At 34.9% G+C, this 22,143-nt stretch overlaps 1 protein-coding gene across 1 annotated transcript; it reads right to left on the bottom strand.

The window, feature by feature from the left end:
- Positions 1 to 1,209: 1,209 nt before the first annotated feature.
- LOC133834336 (protein MOR1) lies at positions 1,210 to 16,396 on the bottom strand. The gene is made up of 54 exons (XM_062263921.1): positions 15,972 to 16,396; positions 15,753 to 15,858; positions 15,533 to 15,656; positions 15,302 to 15,381; positions 15,050 to 15,227; positions 14,884 to 14,948; positions 14,719 to 14,801; positions 14,423 to 14,508; positions 14,182 to 14,295; positions 13,855 to 13,974; positions 13,325 to 13,427; positions 12,982 to 13,118; positions 12,620 to 12,685; positions 12,400 to 12,517; positions 12,260 to 12,297; positions 11,951 to 12,022; positions 11,751 to 11,858; positions 11,552 to 11,657; positions 10,628 to 10,740; positions 10,437 to 10,524; positions 10,177 to 10,277; positions 9,889 to 9,996; positions 9,681 to 9,786; positions 9,469 to 9,548; positions 9,240 to 9,386; positions 9,035 to 9,110; positions 8,786 to 8,910; positions 8,596 to 8,706; positions 8,357 to 8,506; positions 8,123 to 8,197; positions 7,957 to 8,038; positions 7,765 to 7,877; positions 7,550 to 7,651; positions 7,391 to 7,465; positions 7,212 to 7,307; positions 7,031 to 7,132; positions 6,821 to 6,922; positions 6,495 to 6,677; positions 6,300 to 6,411; positions 5,982 to 6,058; positions 5,785 to 5,864; positions 5,220 to 5,282; positions 4,953 to 5,079; positions 4,271 to 4,393; positions 4,089 to 4,166; positions 3,807 to 3,965; positions 3,546 to 3,704; positions 3,331 to 3,428; positions 3,050 to 3,206; positions 2,827 to 2,943; positions 2,605 to 2,700; positions 2,434 to 2,505; positions 2,031 to 2,316; positions 1,210 to 1,937 (listed from the first exon to the last, which is right to left on the bottom strand). Exons 1-54 carry the CDS (start codon positions 16,129 to 16,131, stop codon positions 1,639 to 1,641), a joined length of 6,102 nt encoding a protein of 2,033 aa, XP_062119905.1. The 5' UTR covers positions 16,132 to 16,396; the 3' UTR covers positions 1,210 to 1,638.
- Positions 16,397 to 22,143: the final 5,747 nt, after the last annotated feature.

Raw genomic sequence — 22,143 nt, 5'->3', positions numbered from 1 at the left:
GAAAAAATGGCATGCACACGTACAATATTATATTGACTACTAATAACTAGTTTAGAAAATAGTAGCCGTTTGCAGTAGTAGTTTAGTTTCTATCTTCAGTTTTATATGTTTAATAATATATATATAATCCAAAACCAAGGGATATAATGTGGATATACTTGGCATATTTTGATAAAAACTAAAAAAACCTAGCTGGAGTTGAGAATGGGATTTTTCTCTTTGGGTTTGTGTTAGTGTTTTGTTGTTGCATGGGTGGATGTTAAAAAAGACAATAGCAATCATGTGGAAAGAAAATTTTGGTTAATGCGTCCTTATAATGACCTCGTCCTTGACGGTTTTCTTTGTTTTGTTGTGACTGTCATGGTATGGAGATGGATCCCAATTCGTTCGGCTCGATTACTTTATTATCTATGGCCCTTTAATATTTTATTACATTATGCAAGTGATGTCATCAACCATGTTAAAAACAAACTAAGACAGCTGAGATATTATAATATATTTTTGGTTCAAACCAAATCCAATTAGTAACTATTATGGAGTGGAATATCAATACATAGTACTTCATCACGGCATATGCATATTTTGTCACTGAAAAGAGAGAGAGAGAGAGAGAGAGAGAGAGTAATAATTATAATAAATGGCAATGTTTATTATAGGATAATCTAATTTATGTCTAATTATATCGTGTTAAATAGCCTCACTTTCTTAAGAATATTCTTCCTTCTATACTTGTACCTTATTATTTAATAATATCTTTTGTCTTATGAATGTGTACTCGACCATCCTTATTTTTATTTTATGCTTTCACTTTTCTGTCTCTCAATCATTTGACATCAAGATTGAAATAAATTACAAATTGAGGGTTCATCCATCCAAGAACTGTTTAAGCTACTATTATTTTTTTAAACGAAAATTTCTATACAATATTATACATACATTGACTATTCAAAGCAATCTCCAGCAACTACGTTGAATTTGCCAAAAACAGCATTAATTATCCATTTCTGTCGTGTGCATACATAAACCGAAGTAGATCGCTCTCCCTAAACATTAAACCGATTTACACCCTACACTTCTAATTATGCTTTAAAATTTGGTTTGGGGAGTGAAACTTATGCTGCTGACCATGGGATTTGAAGACTAGAGCTCACTATACAAATGAAAAAACATGCAAGTTACTAAAAAAAAATTCAACCAAAAATTAAAAGGTGATGGAAATTTCGAGTGGCCCTGAGAAAGGTGGCGCACACTTAATTTAAAATTAAAGCAATAAAACATATATACCCCCACAAAGGAAAGGAAAAGAAAAATTAAAATTGCTGTTACAATATACAAATGCCAAATTGCTCAACACGCAATTGCAGATGGTTAAAAAAAACTGGTAGCACATGATGGTGCTACTTGCTTGCTACTTTCCTAAAACTCTGATAGGCACAACATCGTCAAAAAGAATTACAAATTCCATACTGACTTCTTTTTTTATACAATAAATGCATAGACACCTCTTGCTGCTGGCGAACCAAGTGAATTTGGTTGCACCGCTGCTGCTCCCGTTCCGTAAACAGAAGAGAAAAATCGGATGTGTGGTGGTGGTATAATAGGATGCTAAGGAGAAAATACTTTGACAATTACCAATCACTAGAGAGGTTCAAGAGTCCCGCTTTTGAGCCTCTCCATCCGAGCTTGGAGCCCAGATAATGCCTTCTCATCCATAGGAAGGACGCTGCTGCGAATGGGATTTTCTATATTAGCATGTTCTGATGATGCATGATGTTGTTGTTGATGATGATGATGGTGAACCTGTTCGGAGAATCCTTGGTTCATGTCATCGTTCATGTAGACATTAGGCCTGCTTTCTGTGTCGTGATTCACACCAGCCGCCGCTAATTGCATGCTCTTCATCCTTTCTCTAATTGCATCCAATGTCCCACTGGTAACTGTAGTTTCCAGGAAGATTCCATTGTTAAGTCTCTTCTCAGCACACCAACAAAAACAAGCAAAGTATAAAACAGTACAGCAAAAATTGTTACCTCCGGATAAGTATCTCTCGTTTCTTTGGTCAACAAATGAGTTTTCTATGGCGTGACCTCTAGAAGAAATGGAATTGTTTGCTCTACCATCTTCGGCATATGATGGTGGAAGATTGAAGTTAGTCAGATCGGATTTCACGTTTAATGATTTGGCATCGTTTAGAGAATTTGTATGTACGGGAGAGAGGGGTGTAAATTCTGGGGAAGGAATACTTAAAGCTGACGGGGGAGGGGTAGACAAAGGTAAACTTGAAGGTGTCCTTCCAGCCGCTGCATTCTTCTCCATCTGCATTAGAAGCCATAAGCAATTTTCAGTACACAACTATACATCATTGATTTCATGTTAACGTGTTTTACATGAAAGTCAAAATAGAAAACTACAACGGCAGTCATGATGCTAGACCTGGGCTAAGCCATCTCTGATATACGTCCGAAAAGCCTCGCTAGCATTTTGGAGTTGAGAGAATATATCTACCTGAAATAGATTCCACGACTTTTTAAACAGATAAACCAAAAAGAAAAAGCAGTGCTAAGGTATATGTGTTTACTTTCTAAACCCCTCTACAAATCTTACTTTTGGGTATAGTTGAGTGATTCGGTATAGTTCATACAGACCAATGGTGCAAGTCTGCTTATCTCCAATTTTCTTGAATATGGCAGCAAGTTCTTGCTACAGGTTCAAATAAATAAAAACCAAAAGATCAATATTGTATCACAAATAAGGAAAAGTACAAACATGCTAATGTACCACAAATGAGTTAAAATTGAAGTAAATGAAAGCTAGGCCGCATTATACCTTTAACTGTGCATCAGCAGAATGTGTGGCAGATGATGCATTGTTGGCTGCTGAATCACCCCAATGAGTTTGACCCACAGGCCCAGTTGCTGTCAACATCCTAGCCGCAGCTAAGGTCTGACAAATTACAGAACAGATATTATATTATAGCAGAGGTCGGGAAAAAAGAACTAAAACAAAATGATCAAAAAGCAGAAAGTGAATAGTTTAGCTTGACTTCTACCTCTAGATTAAGATCAATGTAAGCAAGAATAATTGGTTGAGGCTTCATGTCAATAGGAACCATTGAAAGGTGACCTTTAATAGCAGCTCCTCGAAGCTTCACTAGTTCATGTAGAACAGTTTTCACCATGCGCAGTGGCTTGTCATCAGCACCAGCACTGAATCATTTTTATACATTGCAAGAGAGAAGAAACCAATTATTATGCAATCACAAATTGTAACTTATCAGTCATAGTAGTAGATTGCATGTTATTCCAAATAAAATAAAAGAAAAAAGCATACCGTCTTCTAATTTCTTCCATCCCCAAGTCTTGCAGATACAAATGGATGCTTTGAAGGATGCGGTCAAGGTCAACTTCATAAATAGTGCTTTGAAGAACCTATGAGAAGCAGGCAAGCCACATTGTAAAATATGTCAGATTACCCATTGAAACAGAAGATAACAAAAAAAAAACTTTAGAAAAAAGGTAAACAAAATAGATAAAACAAGAAGTTACCTTTGTAAGTTTTATCAAACATTTAACAACCAGATCAGAGAACTTCTGATTTCTGACAGCAAATGTCTCATTTGATGCAGGTGAGGGCCACCTTGAAGGATCTAATGGACGTAAGAGATTGATGAGAACAACAAAGGATGAAGTTCGATCTGCATTATCCTGTAAAGTTGAATAACAAATCAGACTAAAATAAGACATGCGAGTCGGGATAAGAATAAATGAAAAATAGAAGAGGGAAGAAATGAAATGGCAAGTCTTAACCAGAATCTTTAGCATCAGAACATTCAAAGCTTTTAAAAGCTGGCTTCCATCATCCATATGTGGAACTCTCTCATCCAACAGCCATAGAAGGAGCTCGGTAATTAGACTATCAAGAGTGCTTTCCTTGACAGCATAAGCCAGTCTCTTGTTTTGAAATGTCTAAAAATCAATTAGAATTTTACATCAACTAGTTAGGTTTATAGCAAGGTATATAAAAAAAATAGAAAAACAGAGTACAGTGTTAGCATTAAGACATTAAACAACAACATAAACCAAACTTACCTGCATGAGGGTGTTGAGAACATATTTACAAGATCTAGATGATGCTCCTGTCAAGCTGAAATCAAAGGTCTTGGCAACCTGTTTTATGGGAAAAAGTACATAATCAAAGCCTAAATAATGCCAAAAAAATAAAACCCAGAAACAAAAACTAAAGTACAGGGAAGGACAGAGTAAAGCGCTACCTTGTTTGCAAGGCATGAAACAAGTCTGTCTGCATCTTTAATAAGTTCATCCATTGCACTGCCTTCTGGATCATTAGTGGCTTGTGTCAGCTCATGACACACGACTTTCATTCCTTCAACAGACTGCAAAAAGGCACACAAATATTAACACTTTTTTAATTTTGGAAAAATAAAAATAACAAAGAAGAATAGAAAAAGAGAAAAAGGAACAATAAACAAAGTTGCTCTACCCTACAAACACAAACGAAAGCTTTCATAACAAATAAAATGTATAGCAATGAGGCCAGACATTTGAATTATTAAATCAGACCAAAATGTAAGAATTACTCTTTTTTAACCAGAATAATAGCTGCAAGGAGAATATAAGGGGAAGGGGAATAATAGCTGTAAGAATTACTCTTTTTTTAACCAGAATAATTGCTAATAGCCTTAGCAATTAGCCACAAGACCCGCTAACCATATTCTGAAAAACCATATATACATACATATATTATATTTACTTATCACTTAGTTTTTCCACGTAATAACTGAAAATTCTCCCATTGGCTTTACGATAAATCAAAAATAAAGACCTAAAGCTTACCCTTACAAAAACAAGGCTCATTAACTTTAAGAGACAAGCTAGAGTTTTCTCATAACTAATATTTCTTCTAATATAAAAGTACATATAAACCACAAGTACCTGCTCAGGAGAACCAAAAGAAATAATATCCAAAGCTTCATTCCAATCAGTGGGGCCATTGGTACCAGCAAGAACGCGGGGCATAAGTTGTCTCTCCACATGTATGTCAGCATTTCCATAGTTTTTCCTGACACCAACATCATAGAATAAAAGAAAATTAGCAATGAAGCCAACAGATGTGATGGAAATGTCCGAGTAAAATTTGTATCACTTGTTAAAAAATTAAAAATAAACAATTAAATGATCACTATGCGGAGCCTCTAATACCTTGGAAGTACTGGGCCAGAGACAGATCGTGTAACCTCTCCACTTTGCTCTGCTACATCCAATCTACAATAAATCAAAATAAATAAAAGTTCAAAGTTAGTAGTCTAATAGGCTTGTATCAAAAGGACTCTCTAGATCCTGGCGACGGATTTTTTTAGCTATAAAAATAAAGTAAATGTCCTCAAACAAGTTCAAAAATATTGGACGCAATGCAATGCAACAATTTGAAAACCAAAGAAGTGCAGCCCAGCAGCAGGAATAAAGAAGCACCAACGTGACCTCTGTTTATGTCACATCTAACTATGAAGAGACCTTTTAAAAGTGTCAGCAATCAGCGTGTTTTTTTATTTGATATGCACAAGTAGCAAAAGAAACAAGATTGAGAAAGCTTTACATTGGGACAAACAATTCAAAGAAAAGACAGTTGAGAAAGAAACAGAAAACTACACAAAAAATTGACAGAAAATAAAATCTTATACTTTATTAAAATGTTGATAATCATCATTAGAAATATTAAAAGTAATAGACACTACTAAAGATACAAAAGACAAGCTAAAAAACATACCCAATTTCCCTCACAGAACGTCTCAAAGCAGCTCTGGCTTCGCCAGGCTTCCCTTCCTTCCTTTTTTCCATCTCTCGAACCTAAAAGATGCAATATCATTAGAAGGACGGAATGGATAATAGAAACAGGTCATTTAATCCCAAAACAAATTTAAAAGTTTACCTTAATTTAAATTCTAAGCTCAAATATATACTAACCTTCCATTTAAACCTATCATCCAGCATGCTTTTCTGAGCATCTGTTAGCTTCCCAACATACCTCCATATATCCTCACCTAATGGGGAAAAAAAAGGTCATTAACAGTTAACAATAAAATAAAACAGATAAAATATAATTGCATTCACTGTAAACAACAACTAATACAATGCAACTTACAAAATAAATTACAAACTAAGAAAACTTAACCCCACAAAACAGGCGGAAAGAAAATGGGATGTCTCAAAGGAACAATAAATAAAAATTCAAAATCTTAAACAAGTTAGAAAATACTTTAAAATCTTGAAATCATGACATACCAAGAATCTTATATCCAGTGGCAAGAGTATTCAAAGCAGCTTTTCTAATTTCACCATCTCTTTCTGCTGTCAAGCTTGCAACAATTTGCAAGGATTTTAACTGCCCACTAATCTGTCAAGAGAATAGATGTTAGCGTCGTCTATTTCAATTGCAGTGGGTGGGGAGGGTGGAGACAACACAAAAACAAATTTTACCTCAGCTCCATGATTATCTACTATATACCCAACAAGGTCGGCACATTCTATTCGTGTACGGTTATTTTTCGAACGCAAACCCTCCAAAATATAAGGGAAGCTTTTTGCAGCAGAATATGTCTGCACAATTTGTTTGGTTAGCTCTCGTATTTTTTCCCGTAATTTCTCAATGTTATGGCCCATCTGCATGAAAATACAGAGTCAGCAATATCAGTGATGGGGATAAAACCTACTTTACTATCCAGTGTGAAAAGACACACACACACACACACAAAAGAAAAATACATCACAGTATTTGTCAATGTTCATGCTAAAATTGTAAGAACCTTCTCTATCAAACATGGCAAAAATATGGCTGCTTCTGACTCGGTCAAAGAGTGTCCCTCATTCCTCAAGGTGTCCAAAAGTTCAGGAAGAAATTCCAGCACCTGTTGTTCATGTCAAAAACAGAACTAGATATTAAGGAAATGCATCCTAAGAGATGAAAAAATCAAAGATCTGTAAAAACTTGAAAAAAAAAAGTAAATAAATTATACCTTCAACAAACATGTTGTGTTTGATTTACAGAATTGTAAAACAAACCACCTCAGCAGTATATCCAGAACTTCAACTATTTCCTTGCCAATCGATGGGAGTGCCTGCAATAAAATCCAGAATATACTGTAAAAAATGTGCACTAATATACAAAAGAAATGAACCAGTGATGCACTCAAAAACCTTTTGCAGCATCTCAAGCCCATCAATTTGCTTCTTAAAATCTGTGCTTAGAAGCCGTCTATGCAAATCCTCTCTGAAGTACTTCATCAAATCATTCTGCATAAACATGTATGTTAAATAAATTCTGCATTAAATTAGATACAAAATAAACAAATCTGAGAAACTACTATATCCACAACCTCAAGGTCTTGAATTTGTTCTATCCGTGGATCTTCAAACTTAAACCTCTTTACTACCAATCTTTCCCTATCCTCCTGCAGATAAGTAAAGTCCAAATGATTACTTGTCAATATATTCAAAAGTAAGAGACATTCAAAAATTGCTTGCTTAAGTTGTACCTTATTGGAATCTTTAACATTTAGCAAAGCCTGCGATTGAACTGCTATATCTTGAACGGACATAATTGATTCTGACCTCAAAGCCTTCGTACCAACAGTTCTCTTTAAAAAAACATTAACCGAAAAAAATTAAAAAATGAAATAAAATAATAATAATCTCCTTACAAAATTATAAGTTATAAAAGAACTAGAAGTAAGCATTTAAGGAAACATACAGAAGATGCTACTTTGCTTCCTTGCTTCAAAACGCCATTAGAAGTGGATTTACCCACTTTCGAAAGGGTCTTGGATGCAGGGGCCGAAATTGTTTTGGCAGATTCAAAAGATTCTGGAAAAAAATAATTCTTATTGGTATAAATCACCAAAACAAAATACAAGCAAGAGACCCAAGTACCCAACAGCCTTACCTTGAAAATTACCATAATGCTTCAAACGTTCATGAACAAGAGCTAAAGCTGGTCCCTGAACATCCCTAACAAGCTTCTCAACCTGAAATAATACATTCAAACAATGTGTTCATGCACTAACTGACCAATGGGTCAAAATAGTACCAAAAGTTACTAGTGCACTTACAGTTTCTTGTGTACAAACTCTCAAGATTTCAGCAATGCATGTCTCTGCTGCTTTACGAACATCTGATGATTTATCCTGGATGAAAATTTCATAAAGTCATAACCAGAAACAATGGAAAGGGAACTGGCATCATGATTCTTGCATCTCTATGCACATTATTGTTAGCATGGAAATATTCTAGCAATGCAAACAAGTAAAAAGAATATTTCACTGTTTTTGACAAGTCAGAATTACCGTCAGAGCAGAGGAAGCTGGCTTTAGCAGCTGTACAGCATCAGGAAATTCAGTTAACCCAGATAGTTGTTTTGACAACCACTCAAAAAGATCTTTGCGCCCTTCCGCACCAAGTTTTGCATCTGTCCATGCTGCTGCAATGTAAGGAACCTGCAAGAAGTATAGAAGTATACAATCATGCCACCTGAGACAAAAAAACTAAACAGCTTCCACAGCGTAGAGCAAAAAAAAAAACTTACCATTTTATCAAGATGAACAGCAGAGAGCCAAGAATCTAAAGTATTCAATGTGCATTCCCTCATATGCTTTTTATTGTCACCCAAACATTTCAAAACATCCGCTAAAATGCCCTGAAAGAAATCAATACACTCACATTCAAATTTAAAGAGTACACTACATAAAATTAGCGATCATGAATTAGAAATCAACCTTGCTTGCTTTCTCAACAGCTGGACCCATTGCACATGCAACATTGCCAATGCATGTCAATGTTGCCATGACTAAATTTTTGTTGCTGTCACCTAGACGACCCCTTAGAGCACCAAACAATTCAGCTGAAAATAAACATTAAACAATAATTAACAAATGGGAGGATATAAAGGAGGCTGAATAGCATGTACAATAATAAATAATAACACAATAGAGGGAGAGAGAATTTAAACACATGATAGAATGTACCAGTTCCATTGGGTTGGACGCGCTTGTTAGCCTCTTCCAAAACTTTATTCACAGCTTCAATTGACTCCAAGCGAGCCTAGAAAGCAGAAAATACAAAACATCAAAACACTACAATGGCTGCTAAATATCTCCCCTTTGGACCTTCCAGCAGCAGCCAGGTGTCAGGCTCCATCCCTAAAAACATTAATTATGATCAAAATATTACCTTCCAATCAGTACTTTCTAAGCCTTTAAGCAGAGTAGGTGTAATCTTCCCACTAATATCTTCCCGTGGCAGGCCATCTAGTCCACCAGAAGATGCAGATGTAGGTTCTGCTGATTTAATAGTTCTCTTTGGAGCTGCTGCTGCACCCTAGATAAGAGATGGGAATACATCAATAACAAATAAACAAAAACGAACAATACATGCATCTTGAATGATTAAGTTGGAGCACCTCAAATGGATTCTTCTCATACTCCGTATCCAGTGCACTAAGAAGTGCAGGTTTAACATCAGAAAGAAACCCTTTAATATCTACAAAAGAAAAGGGGTGGGAGGGAGTTACAAATTAATTATAAAAAAAAAATCAAAGTTTGGGAGCAGTTCAACTAAATATTTAAAAGGAAATTGAGGTGTGTGGACAATTCAAATAAAATGAGTATCAACCTGGGCCAACAAATTTATGCAAAACACCCAAAAGCTTGACAGAAGAATTTCTAGTAGCAGCTGCACTTGACTGCAGTCCAGTATCTTTACAAAAATCAATTAAATCCTGTAAAACAAAATATATCAATTCCTTTAATAGCTGAACATGGTAATTATTAACTAACAGTTAGACAAAGCAAAAAAAAAGGGCCCAAATATAACTCCAAACCTTAAGTTTCAAATGTGAGATGCCAAAATCTTCCACTGCTGAAACCATCCACAGTAGCCCCTCGCTAAGAACCTTAGGATTCTTGTGCTCTTTCAGTATCTTGTAAAGCTACAATACAAAGAATTCCTTGACTTTTATTGGATTATAAAAAATAAAAAAAGCAATCAAAGAAAAAAAATACAAGTTCCAATCAATTTAGAACCTAATCTGTTTCATCCCTGCTTCAGAAGTTCACAAGAGAAGTGCAAACAAACTTCTCTACAGAAATGATTTAAATGTAAGACTTACTCTTTCAAAAATAAATCCAGGACCTACAGCTTCACAAAAAGTAGTAAGGCACTTCATGGCATGAGCACGAGTCTTGATGTCAGCGACACGCTCACTTATACCTGTCAAGTCAGGAATAATGACAAGCAAAAATATGGAACTATCTAATCAACCACCAAACAACTAAGAAGCCAAATACGCGTGCAAAAGAGATCACACAGTTTTAAGCAAACAAATCCCAGCTCCAAACTTATGATCAACCAAAACCAAGGAACACTTACCCAGAAGGCAAAGCACTACACACTTCTTAGGAAATTTGGTTGACGAAGAGGCTATGAAAGTAACAACTTCAATAACCTGCTGCTGAACCTGCACTATTCAAACTCCATGCCTTAAATAACTATCTTCACAGCCAAAAATATCCACAAAGGTAAAAAAGACAGATATCTGCAGCAATGAAACCTTTAAATACCTGGACATTTTTCTCACTCCAGCCAGGGACAGCACACAGTAAACGAATCAATAACTCAACCCAGTGGTCTAGGTCTGATAAACCTTCCACTTGTTGTTTAAATGAAGATATTGCTGCAAAAAAAAAGTCATTTTAAGTAAATAGAAACTAAAGCATCCAAAAAGATATATCAATTTCACTCCCATAAGGCTTTTATCTAAGAAATATATTACACTGTTCTACCAATTCTTTAATGTAAAATATCTGGAAAAGCTCAGTACCATCAAAAGTAATATTTTTGTATAGTTACTGCTTTCATGGTGTCTCGGTGTACATGAGGTGCTACGAAAAGGAGGCCAACTAAGTTTTGTGTCCTAAATGATGTGTTTTAGGCAAAAAGGACAGAGTTGGTAGATCACTTGTTTCTGCATTATTATTTTTCTATATTGCTGTGGTTTAAGTTATAAAGAGCTAAGCCACAACATTGTTCCGATCTCTTGGGATATGTTGTTCCAGGTGACAAGAGGTTAAAGATGTATATTGTTGTAACAATGGCTATCTACTGAGCTATATGGCTGGAACACGGTAGAAGAATCTTTGCAGATGTTGAGGAAGGTTATAGATATTTTGCATCGCCATTCAGTTATATGATGCATAAGAGTTCAATGATATTTCGTTTTAAGACTTGGTATGGTAGTGGAGTTTTATTTTACATTTGTAATGTTATTGTATGCACACTAATATCACACTCCCCTTGTATTATTTCGTCAAAAATTCAAGTATAGTTTCTTTTCAAAAAATAAATAATATATAGTGAAATGGATAGACATTAAAGGTAGAAGCCATGCCTAGTGTGATTGCATAACCAATAGGAAACAATCACAATTAAATAAATAAAAAATCACCTAATTTTTTATTAAACAAATCAGTATCATTATAACAAACCTTCAAGCCGTTCCTTCCACACAGCACTCTTCAATTGGGAAATAGTATCTGCTTGTACAAGAGAACCCAATTTGCTTTCAATCTCTTCAAGACCCATTTCAGATGGCTGCAAATATTCAGAAAAACAGTGAGACAAAAGATGTAGAATTTGAAGTAAAAATTAGACATCTCACATATCAATAAGTGTGTACCACTCTACCTCAACATCTTCGGGTGTTTCAGCAGATTTAGAGGATTTTGTCTGTGCAGGTGCATCACTCTTCTTACTCACACCCCCTTTAGCAGAAGCCCCTTTTTTGTTGGTAGGCTGATAGAAAATATCGTCAATCACAAGATATCAAGATCAAAATAACTTCAACAACCTATGAACAAAAATAATTAACAGTGTCAAGAACTCACAGCTGCTTGAACAGGCCTCTTCCCACTAAGCATGCTTGCTGCTGACTTTTTAACAAATGAAGCATCTGATGCCTGCATACATTAAAGACGTAAATAATTATCCTTTCTCGTTGGAGGTCTCAAGGATCATTCTTAACAAATAAAAAAATACATGCCAGTGGGTGGCAAAATCATGTTTATTGACCAAATAACTTTGTAATCCAGAAGAATATTAACTAAAAGCGTGTAACATAACAACATTACATGCAACCTCTCAACATAGCATTGTTCTTTAACTTCCATAAATCCATTATATAAGAAATAACTCACCTCATGAGAGGATGCGGTTGCACCAGAAGCTTGGACTGCTGCTCACACAACAATAAGTATGCACACAAGGTCATAAAAACTCACAAGAATGTTGAACAAATTAGTGATATAAGAACCGATGCTATAAAGATATTACAAACCTGAGCTTGTATTGGTGGATGTGCCACCTTCAGAACCTGAAATCATTTCAGAAAGCTTCTTTCTTCTAACATCATCAAGTTTCTCAAGTGACCGCTCCAAGGGTCTCATACCAACCAACTAAATAAAATGGGCAAAGAAGAAATAAATCCATACCATCAATAATCAAAATTCAGAATTAAGCAGCAAAAGCACAAAATTGATAAATAAATAAAACAATACCTTAGCTATCGCTGCCAAAGCTGAAAAGGCTGCATCCCTCACATCTGGAGTCCCATCATTGAGGCACTGTGAAAAAGTAAGAAACGATAATATAGATAAGAGAGTCCATGAAACACCATGAACAGGATAATCCATGGTCAAAAATAGGTTGCACCATTATTATTCTTATTTCCCTTTGTCTTCTAGATTACAAATTAGAAAGTAAGAGCACCAAACCATGAATTAGTGCTCTAAACTCATCAAAACCAGTACTGAAGCTGTCTTCTAAAATAAATGGGAATAAGCAATGTTTAGCACATTTTACTCAACTGATTGTTCAAAAATATGAAATATATTACAACTACAAACATAAATGCACTTACCTCCATAAGGATAGGCACATAGTCCTTGTGCACCTTTAAAATAACAGCCTTGTTACTTGTTTCAATACAGAATGTTACCCAGTTAAGAGTTGATGACCGTACAAGAGGAACTTTATTTTTTACAGCTGTCTTAATATCTGCAATAGACAACATCCATTACAGTCTGGGCAAAATCAAAATTACCACCTATCAAAGCGATTACAAACACTCAAATGCAAAGAATTTATGTCATCTAACCTCTAATAAAAAAAAAAAAACTTAAACCAAAAACATAGTAAGGAATCCTATGACAATACTATATTCTGAATTAAAGAACTACAGCGTAAGATAAAGATATACTTGCCTTCCACAATGTCAGCTAGACTTAAGCACCCAGCTGTATGCATTGCTTGAAGACTTTGATTTAGTGCCTCAGTAGAGGCAGGTTTTTTCTCTTTCAATTTTTCCTTTATAAAAAAAAATAAGAGAGAGAGAGAGAGAGAGATAAATCAAAGGAGTTAGATAAATGCAATAAACCAATATCCCTTCTTCAATCTTGATTAAATTATTTCTAAGAAAAATCTGAGATAAACCAGATCAAAATATATATTAAAAGTAAAATTGAATAAAAAAAATCACTTTATATACAAATCAAAGCTACGATCAACATCATTTGAACTTCTAAAAAAGAATCTACTTGTATGACTAAGTGCACTTTTATTAATAAGAAAAATGAATGTACAAGTAAAAATACCACCATGCTCAGTTGTAAGTAACTGGCAAAAAGTAAATGAACACTTGAACAACTTGAACAGCTTGGTTACATTCAAACAGTCTGTTTGCATTTTAAGTTGATATAATATTATTTTTTTAGCTAGCAAAAAATGAACATACCAGCAAAACTGGCAATAGGAAGCGTGAACTTGCAGAGAAATTAGTTCTTAAACCCCGAGCAAGATTGCCAATAGCTTGAATTGCCTCAACTGCTACAGCGATATTAACATCTGTTATGAGCTGTACAGAAAAAGAATTAAATGATTTTTATTCATCAACTCAAAAAGCAAGTATAAACTTATAACAGAAGTAAGAATATAAAGCATGAAGTTAAAACTTCACGGAGCAGATCGAACACTTAACTATGCAATATTAAATAGATCCTTGGCAATAGATAGTGGTATAAACGATGCAAACGAAATACCCAAACATAAAAAGACAATGTACCTTTTTTAGTGTCCGACAGATTTCTGAGAAATCACCGGGTGCTATTCTTTTTGTTGAAGCAAGCTTGGTTAGCTCTGCAACAGCCTCTTTCCGTTCTGACCACTTGGTTGCTTTCTGTGACATAAGGCACAAGATGTTAATAGCAGTACAGGAACATCAAAACCAAATATTCCTGAATTAAATCACTACAACCATAAAAAAAAACTGAACTAGTTTGACGGAGAGAAGAAAGAAGACTGACCACTCCATCCCAAAATCCAGACTTCTCCAAAGGAGCCAATATATCAACAGGATCAACAAGCTCATACTCATCTATTTCCTGAGGAGCTGACAATTAAAATATGTTAAACTATGTATAAACAGGAGAGCTAAATAACCAACATCTCTGCAGTAAAAAAGCTAATAAAATATAACACTAAAGTGTCAAACTCCTACAATGGTAATCACTTGTTACCCACTGATAGAACACCTACTTGTCGTCATTTAATATCAACCAAGAAAAAGAAAAATCTAATAGGCTCTATGAGTATTACATACCATCAGATGTAGATTCCTCAGATGGGCCAGCACCCACAACTTCAGATACAACCTCCTTTTCTGGCTCCTTGTCTTGCTCAGACCTGAAGACATCAATACCAACTAGGTTAAGAAAAATAAAAACAGCATGCAGATCAAACAGTTAATGAAAAAATGAATTTTCACCTTATTTTGCGACATGGCCTAGCTGCCCCTGTTACATTCACCAGCTCGGCTTCCAATTCTTTTTTCTTCAAAAAATAAAAAATAATAAATAAGTCATTACTTACAAGGATCAGGGAGCAACAAAAAATTCCATACGCAAAGCCGTACATGTAAGAAGTTATCATACCATTGTATCCCTCATTTTCTCAAATAATATTGATTTTACAGGGTCTTTTCCAATCCATCGACAAAGCTCAAGAGTAAGTCCTTTAGAAGATGCACGAACATTTTGATCTTGATGGTCAAATAGCTCAGGCAACATCTTCAATATCCTCTTTGGAGGCACAACTTTTGCCCCAAACTCACTATCAAACCAAACATGCAGATTAGATAAAGAAGTACAAGAAACACTTCCCACAAAATTAAACTCAATACAAACCTTAAGGCTTGAAACATGACATCAATTGCGGGTACAACAGCTTTAGCAACTTTGGCTTTTATCGCCTTCTCCATTGCATCCTGCAACAAACACAAAATCATAGCAGAAAAAAGATGAAGTTGTCAGAGAGCACAATACAAGTTAAAAAAAAAAACATATTCAACCATACAATGCACCAGCATTACTATATGAATGAAAAAGAAAAGACAGAAAATATAAGAAACCGCATACCAAGAAAGGCTCTACAGCCTCCAATTCAATCCAAAGCATAAAGATGGCCTGGGCCTTCTCCACCGTCTTAGGCCTACCGGTGAGACATTTCGCCACAACCGCGTCACATACTTCTTTGCCATACCTATACACAACAAAGCACCATAAATAACACATCCAAACAGCAAAAAAAAACGAAATGCAACAAACAAAAATAAATTAAGCTTAAAAAGCATTTCACCTTCCGGCATCAGCATCAGCGGCTCGTAAGTAAGCAATCAAAGCATCCAGTGCCTTCTCTTGCACTGGCGCATTAGAATCCACCACAGTCTTCCTAAAAAAATGACCTGAGAACCATCACCAACAACAAACAAATTAGCACCTGAAACCGAAACTGAAACCCTAAGCAAAAACTACAAAGTCCGAACTTCAAAAAATAAAAAATACGGCTATTGTTTACCGAATTCACGAAGACGAGCGTCCTTAGGATCAGTAATGGAGTCGCAGAGAGCGCCCAAGTCGATATTAGCCTCATTTCGAACCTTCCAGTTCTTGTGAAAGAGACGATCCTCCCACGGCAACTTCTTCGCCTCCTTCAACAATTTCTCTTCCTCCGACATTTCTTCACAACCCTATCGATCTGATCTCCACAAATGCCGATACACAAACCGATTCGTACAACGACAACGGCAATGGATCGGGATCCAGAACTCAGATCCACCTTCTCCCACGCAGAAACGAAAATTCAAACGAAACTCATTGATATCACGAAGAAGAAGAAGAAGAAGAAGAAGAAGAGGGTTTTTTCGGGGATAGAGAGTCTGAAAATCCAATCTAGAGAGAGAGAGAGAAGGAAAGAATGGAAAGAAAGGGACGCACTATTGGTGCTGTTGGGTTATAACTTTATTTAGACGGCAAATGAAGATACGTTATAGCTCTTCTTCTTCTTCTCTTTTCCCCCGATTTATTTAATTATTTTCAAAAAAGATTACGACGCAACGAAACGACAGCGTTTTATCATCTCGACGATGAAACGACGGCGTTTGGTCCCGGTGGTTTATGTTGCTTTGTTGAGGTGTCATGATCTGAGCCATTAATTTCAAATTAAAGGCCGGCTTTGCGGAGATTTCACGTAATGTGGGGTCCAACCCAAATTTTACCGGATACCTGCTCGGCGCGTGCACACACTATTGTCTGTATTTTTACAATATAAATATATATAGTTAAATATTTTAAAATATATATATATAAATAATATAAAGTTTTAATTAGTTTATTAATTGTTGTCTTTATATTTTTTTTTTCTTCGAATTTTATAATCTGAAACAAATGTACTGTAGGGACCATTGAATTTGAATATTTGTTTGTTTTATTCAAAGAAGAGGTGTTTTCTTCCATGGCTCATAATTCTCTCATTTAAAAGTCACTTTTCATTGTTATAAAGAGGTATATTTATTAGACTTTTACGTAAAATAATGTTGTTTTCTTGAGGTACTGATTTTAAATCATTGAGAACAATAGAACAATAATGTTAATCCTAATAAGGTTTTTTTAAAATTGGTATGTTTTGGAGCTTAGTGAGAGTATCTTTCACTATACTTCTTAAGGATTTACAAATTTCATCTTCCTTATTTTTTTTTAAGTACTAGTTTCAAACCAATTATCGAAAAGTTGTATAAGTATTATATGGTTTTATTATATACATTAGTAAAAATTAATATGTTGGATATATTTTTGGTCGTAGAATCTAACTACCCACATAATTTCATCATTTTTATTTTGAAATATTGATCTAAAATTTCAATTCATTATAGTCTAGATAATATGTAACGCCATGAATTCATATAGCGTTACATGTGTGTTTTTCATAAAAATAAGGAATTTACTTAATTGGTACTTTGTGTTTTTGCAAAATATCGTTTTAGTATCTTCTTTTTCGATAATGTTTATATGATACTATGTATTTTAAAATCATACATATTTGGTACCCTAGACTCAAATTTTGATATATAAAATTTTGTCAATGTGATCAAACTTTCATCAGTTATATGTAATTATGTAATTAAACTTGAATTTTAAACTCATATAATTGAGAGCAGTTTGATTAAACTTATAAAATTTTATCAATTAAATTTAAGTTTAGAGTACCAAATATGTGTGATTTCGAAATAAATGGTATCAAATAAGCATTAGTATAAACACAAGGTACTGAAATGATATTTTACAAAAATACACGATACTAAATAGTTATCTACCCTAAAAATAAAGATAAATTGTGACATTTTATGTGAATAAAATAAAATATTTATTGTCAAATAACCAAACTAATCAACTTTAAAAAAAAAAAGACAAAATGGATTCTATAATCTAATAGTTTAAGAAAAATAAAACTATTTAATTAAAACATCACAATAATCATGTCTTTTAAAAAAATACTAAGAAACCCCCAATAAAAATATCTTTCATAAAAAAACTATAGAAAAGTCATTAGGCCCGACCCTAAGATCGGTAAATCCCAACATGTACGCCATCCACTAAAGCCCTCCAACTTATTGATGTAAAACTACTTTCTTGTATTTACCTGCAATACAAAGTACCAATTGGGATTAAAGCTAAGAAGAGTTATGAAGGATACAACTCTAAAGCCAAACCCAAAGTAACAATGTTGTGTCACATACATAATCATACAGCATTAACAATTCAACTAACCATATATTATAACATGAACATAAACATATTATATTTCCATTGTGACGGCTCACTACCTTTGCGATAGCCCCTTTGTGTAACCGAACACATAAGTTAAGAGAAACATAAACTATCAACATGATATACCATAATCATAAATAACATAAAACAATTCCATTAACCTTTAACCATTGTACGAAAGCATACACCCAGTGTGCATGTGTTCACTCTTCTTACCTTAATTCCAGTAGCAACGAAATCAATTCCATTCAAGTTGTCTTATTGAACCCTATACCAATAACATACAAACATACAACTTTTAGAAATCCACACCCAAGTCATTTATCATGCAAACATCTTCAACCCTTTTAAATTTTTTAACCCTTAAAGTATCCTTAACAAAGTCCTAAACCCTAAATAGAAAAGCCCTAAACCATTCCATCAAAACCACATCCATTCCAAGCCCCTAAAAGTCTCTAATCCTTTGCTACATTTTTCCCGCAACTCAGCAAGACGTCACTTTGTGACTATTTTATAACATCGAAGAAGTATGAATTAGGATTATTCTATTAAAGACAAATATTTAAGTATTTCAATTAGTTTTCCAACCGTATAAAGAACGTCAAAATCTGATATCATAGTAAAAAAATGACGTATAATTTACTAAAATTATTTTTAATGAACAACAACCGTATCAACAACGTAATTAAACATATTTTTCCTCTCTCTTCGACCCAAGACACCATCAATCTCAATTTTAATCATATTTTTTAATACTATAATGATTATACAACATTAGCAACAATATGTAATACCTAAAACATCATCAAAACACAATATTGCACTCAAATCCATATTCATACACGGTTAGAGTTCAAGAATCATAACTTCATCTTCATCTGTAAGATACCCAAAAATGATTCTTCTTGGAAGACTTGTTGGTCTTCTCTCATTGTTTGTCATTTTTCTTGTTCTTTCCTTGGCCACCCTTCCTTTTATTCGAATTACCATTTGAAGTGGAAGGCTTGGTTTCAGCAACATTTATCTCCTCAACCTTAGTGGAACTTTTGTTTAGAGACTCAAAAGTTTGCAACTCATTCAGCAGTTGGGTCATGTTGTACTCCAACTTATTCATAACATAGTTGGTAGTAAATGTCGTAAAAGCTGGTGTGAGAGATTCAAGTATCACACTTACTTGAGTTCTCTCATCAATGGTCGCACCATGGATTTATGTATTGTGCAATATGTTGATCATATCTAGGACATGTTCTCTGGCATAAACATTTTTCTTTCATATTCATGAAACTTCTAAAAGCATCATGTCTGCACTTATCAGATTGCTGGCCAAACATGCCTTGTAGAGATTCCCAAATCTCATAAGTTGTTTCAACAGTTTCAAACTTCTTTATGAGCACATCGCTCATACTAACAAGCATGTAACATTTGGCCTTATTGTTAGATAAGATCCAAGTGTAATATTTTTCTCTATCAGTTTTGGCAGCAGTGAGAGCAGGAACCTCAGGAAATTCCTCATTTAGGACAAATATGTGGTTCTCACATATCAAAACAATGTTCATGTTCGATTTCCATTTCATGTAGTTATCACCAATCAATTTATCATTAGCAAGTAAAGCAGTTACACGGTTTAGATTGGACATATTGCTAAAAATTAAATAAATTAAATATAATGAATTAATGCATACAATAAATATCAATTTATATTTAGAATAGTAAACATGATGCATGAATGCAACACATAAAATAACACATAAAAATAGTTACTAGTCCACGATGGATTAATTTGCAAATTAATGGACCAACCTTAGGGTAGGCCAGACTAATCACAAATTAATTTTGAGACAAGATCTCAACTCCATAAGTGAAAACTTAAAAACTTTTTTTTTCTCTTTTTACTTGTGAATTATTGTTAGGTTGGTCAAGATGTACTAGTCGTGCTTGAAAGCCTAGATCCATCTTCGGAGTGTAACCCATTATTTTTTTATTAATGACTTAACTCAAGAGTGTGTCTTAGGGTCAGTCAAACTTGAAATACATCACTAATCTTATTCTCTTATGAGAAGTCAACCTTGTGATAAAATAAACATATTCGGAAGCTTTTTTTTTAGGGAGGCCGCAAACGAAGGCAACACGAGGCCCTTCCTATGCCTCTCAGTGTTCAACCAATAATGGAGACCATGAGACTTATTGTCATAATTTCCTCTCCCACTCGCTATTGTTTTAAAAAAATGTGTTTTTCTCAATGTAACGCCCCAAAATCTCTAATGAGGTTTATGGTTGGATTAGAAGGTCGGAAGGACCATAATTGATTTATTATGCCATCAAATGATTATATGCATGATTATGCGAGTTATATTATTATATGATGATAAATGCATACATGTGGGTCCAATTTTCATGATAAGGACATTTTGGTAGTTTGGGCCGTTGAGGGCATATTTGTATATTTTGGTGCATGTTTGTGATTTATGGATGAGATCTCATTGTTATATGGATATGTTCGAGCTATTCGGCATGAGACGATCTTAGGATGCAAGTTAGAGGTTTTGTCATAACGGGGTCAATTATTGGGATTTTGGATAATGAGAATGATTATTTGATGATATATTGGACGTTAGTGAGATCAGGAGGAAATTCTAGGAGTTTTGACTATTTTGCCCCCGGGGACGTTTTTGGAACCCCAAGCATTAGGATTTACTTGAATTTACTTAAGCTTGAAGTAATCTGTCAGAAGGAAAACTACGTTCAAACACCTTTTCTCTTTCTCCCATTATTCCTTTTGACTGTTCGTCGCATTTTCGAATGAAACTTGAGTTTTAGGACTCGGAATGAAGCGAGGATCGAGGCATGATGATTCTAGGAAAGATTAGAAGTTTTCTAACCAGAGGATTTAGTGAGAAACAACTTAATCAGAGGTAATCAAAGCTTTAAGTTTTGAGTTTTTTAGCTTCTAAGCTTTGGATTGGATTTTATGTGTTGATGAGTTTTTGATTTGTTTGAGCCTCGGGATTTGATGATTTTGGATCATTGGGATGTTTGGGAACTTTGATTTTTGGAGTTGGAGATGTTTGGGTAGGTTTTTTGAAGGATTCAAAAAAAGAAAAACAAGGTTTTGGCTGGGTTTCCAAGTAGGGTCGCGGCCCTGTTCTTGGGCACTGCAGCCCGAGCTTAGTGCAGATGAGGGATGGTGCTGAAGGGCCTTAGGGCCGCGGCGCTTGGTGTAGGTGCTTGAGGCTGGCGCCTCTGTCTAGACTGGGGGCTGCGGCTCAGTGAGGTGGGGTCGTGGCGCTTGAGGGCATTTATGGCCAAAGTGGTGTTTTGATCATGGGAACTCAAACCTTAGGCCTCGGGATCGTTCCTACTACTCGGCTTAGTAGGATTCGATGTCCCGGAGGCTAGGTTTTGGTTCGGGAACCTTTTATTACTCAATTTATTGATGGAATTCCATACTTGGTTATGACTAGGTAATCGCTAAGGGATCAAAGGACTGATCATTCTCAAGGGTCGTTCTTTTATTATTTCTCGCTCGAACTAGAGGTAAGAAAATTGCACCCAATATGTGACATGCATGGTTATTAATGAGGCATGTTGAGTGTTTAAATGTGGACTTTGATTGCATATTAAATGCTTAACAATCTTGCTTATCTGTGAATGGCATTGACCTATGAGTCAGAAATCGGCAATAGTGTCAGTACTGACTATGAAGTTGTGACTTATTAGTCAAGCTCGGCAATAGTACTTAGTGCTGGTCGTATGGTATTGGCTTATGAGTCAAGAATGGTATTAGTGTATTTCACGCAAGCCAAAAAGATTAGATCTAATCGATATAAGCATTATCAACCTGAGCATGAAATGCTTGACCGACCTTAAGTTCGATGAAAACAAAAACGCTTGTCTAGTCTAAAGGCTAGTTACTTAGAGTCAGA

Source organism: Humulus lupulus, chromosome 5 (genome assembly GCF_963169125.1).
Source record: "Humulus lupulus chromosome 5, drHumLupu1.1, whole genome shotgun sequence".
NCBI classification, from domain to species: Eukaryota; Viridiplantae; Streptophyta; class Magnoliopsida; order Rosales; family Cannabaceae; genus Humulus; species Humulus lupulus.
The sequence above is the reverse complement of the archived record's forward strand: the minus strand, read 5'-3'. Positions and strand labels throughout refer to the sequence as shown.

Bases quoted from the DNA above. Each gene is read 5' to 3' on its own strand.
- LOC133834336 (XM_062263921.1), bottom strand. From the start codon at position 16,131: ATGTCGGAGGAAGAGAAATTGTTGAAGGAGGCGAAGAAGTTGCCGTGG. The intron at 9,997-10,176 runs GTAAGTCTTACA...TTTGTATTGTAG, and splicing joins CTGGATTTATTTTTGAAAGA to CTTTACAAGATACTGAAAGA. The intron at 8,198-8,356 runs GTAATTCTGACT...ATTTTCATCCAG, and splicing joins CAGCTTCCTCTGCTCTGACG to GATAAATCATCAGATGTTCG.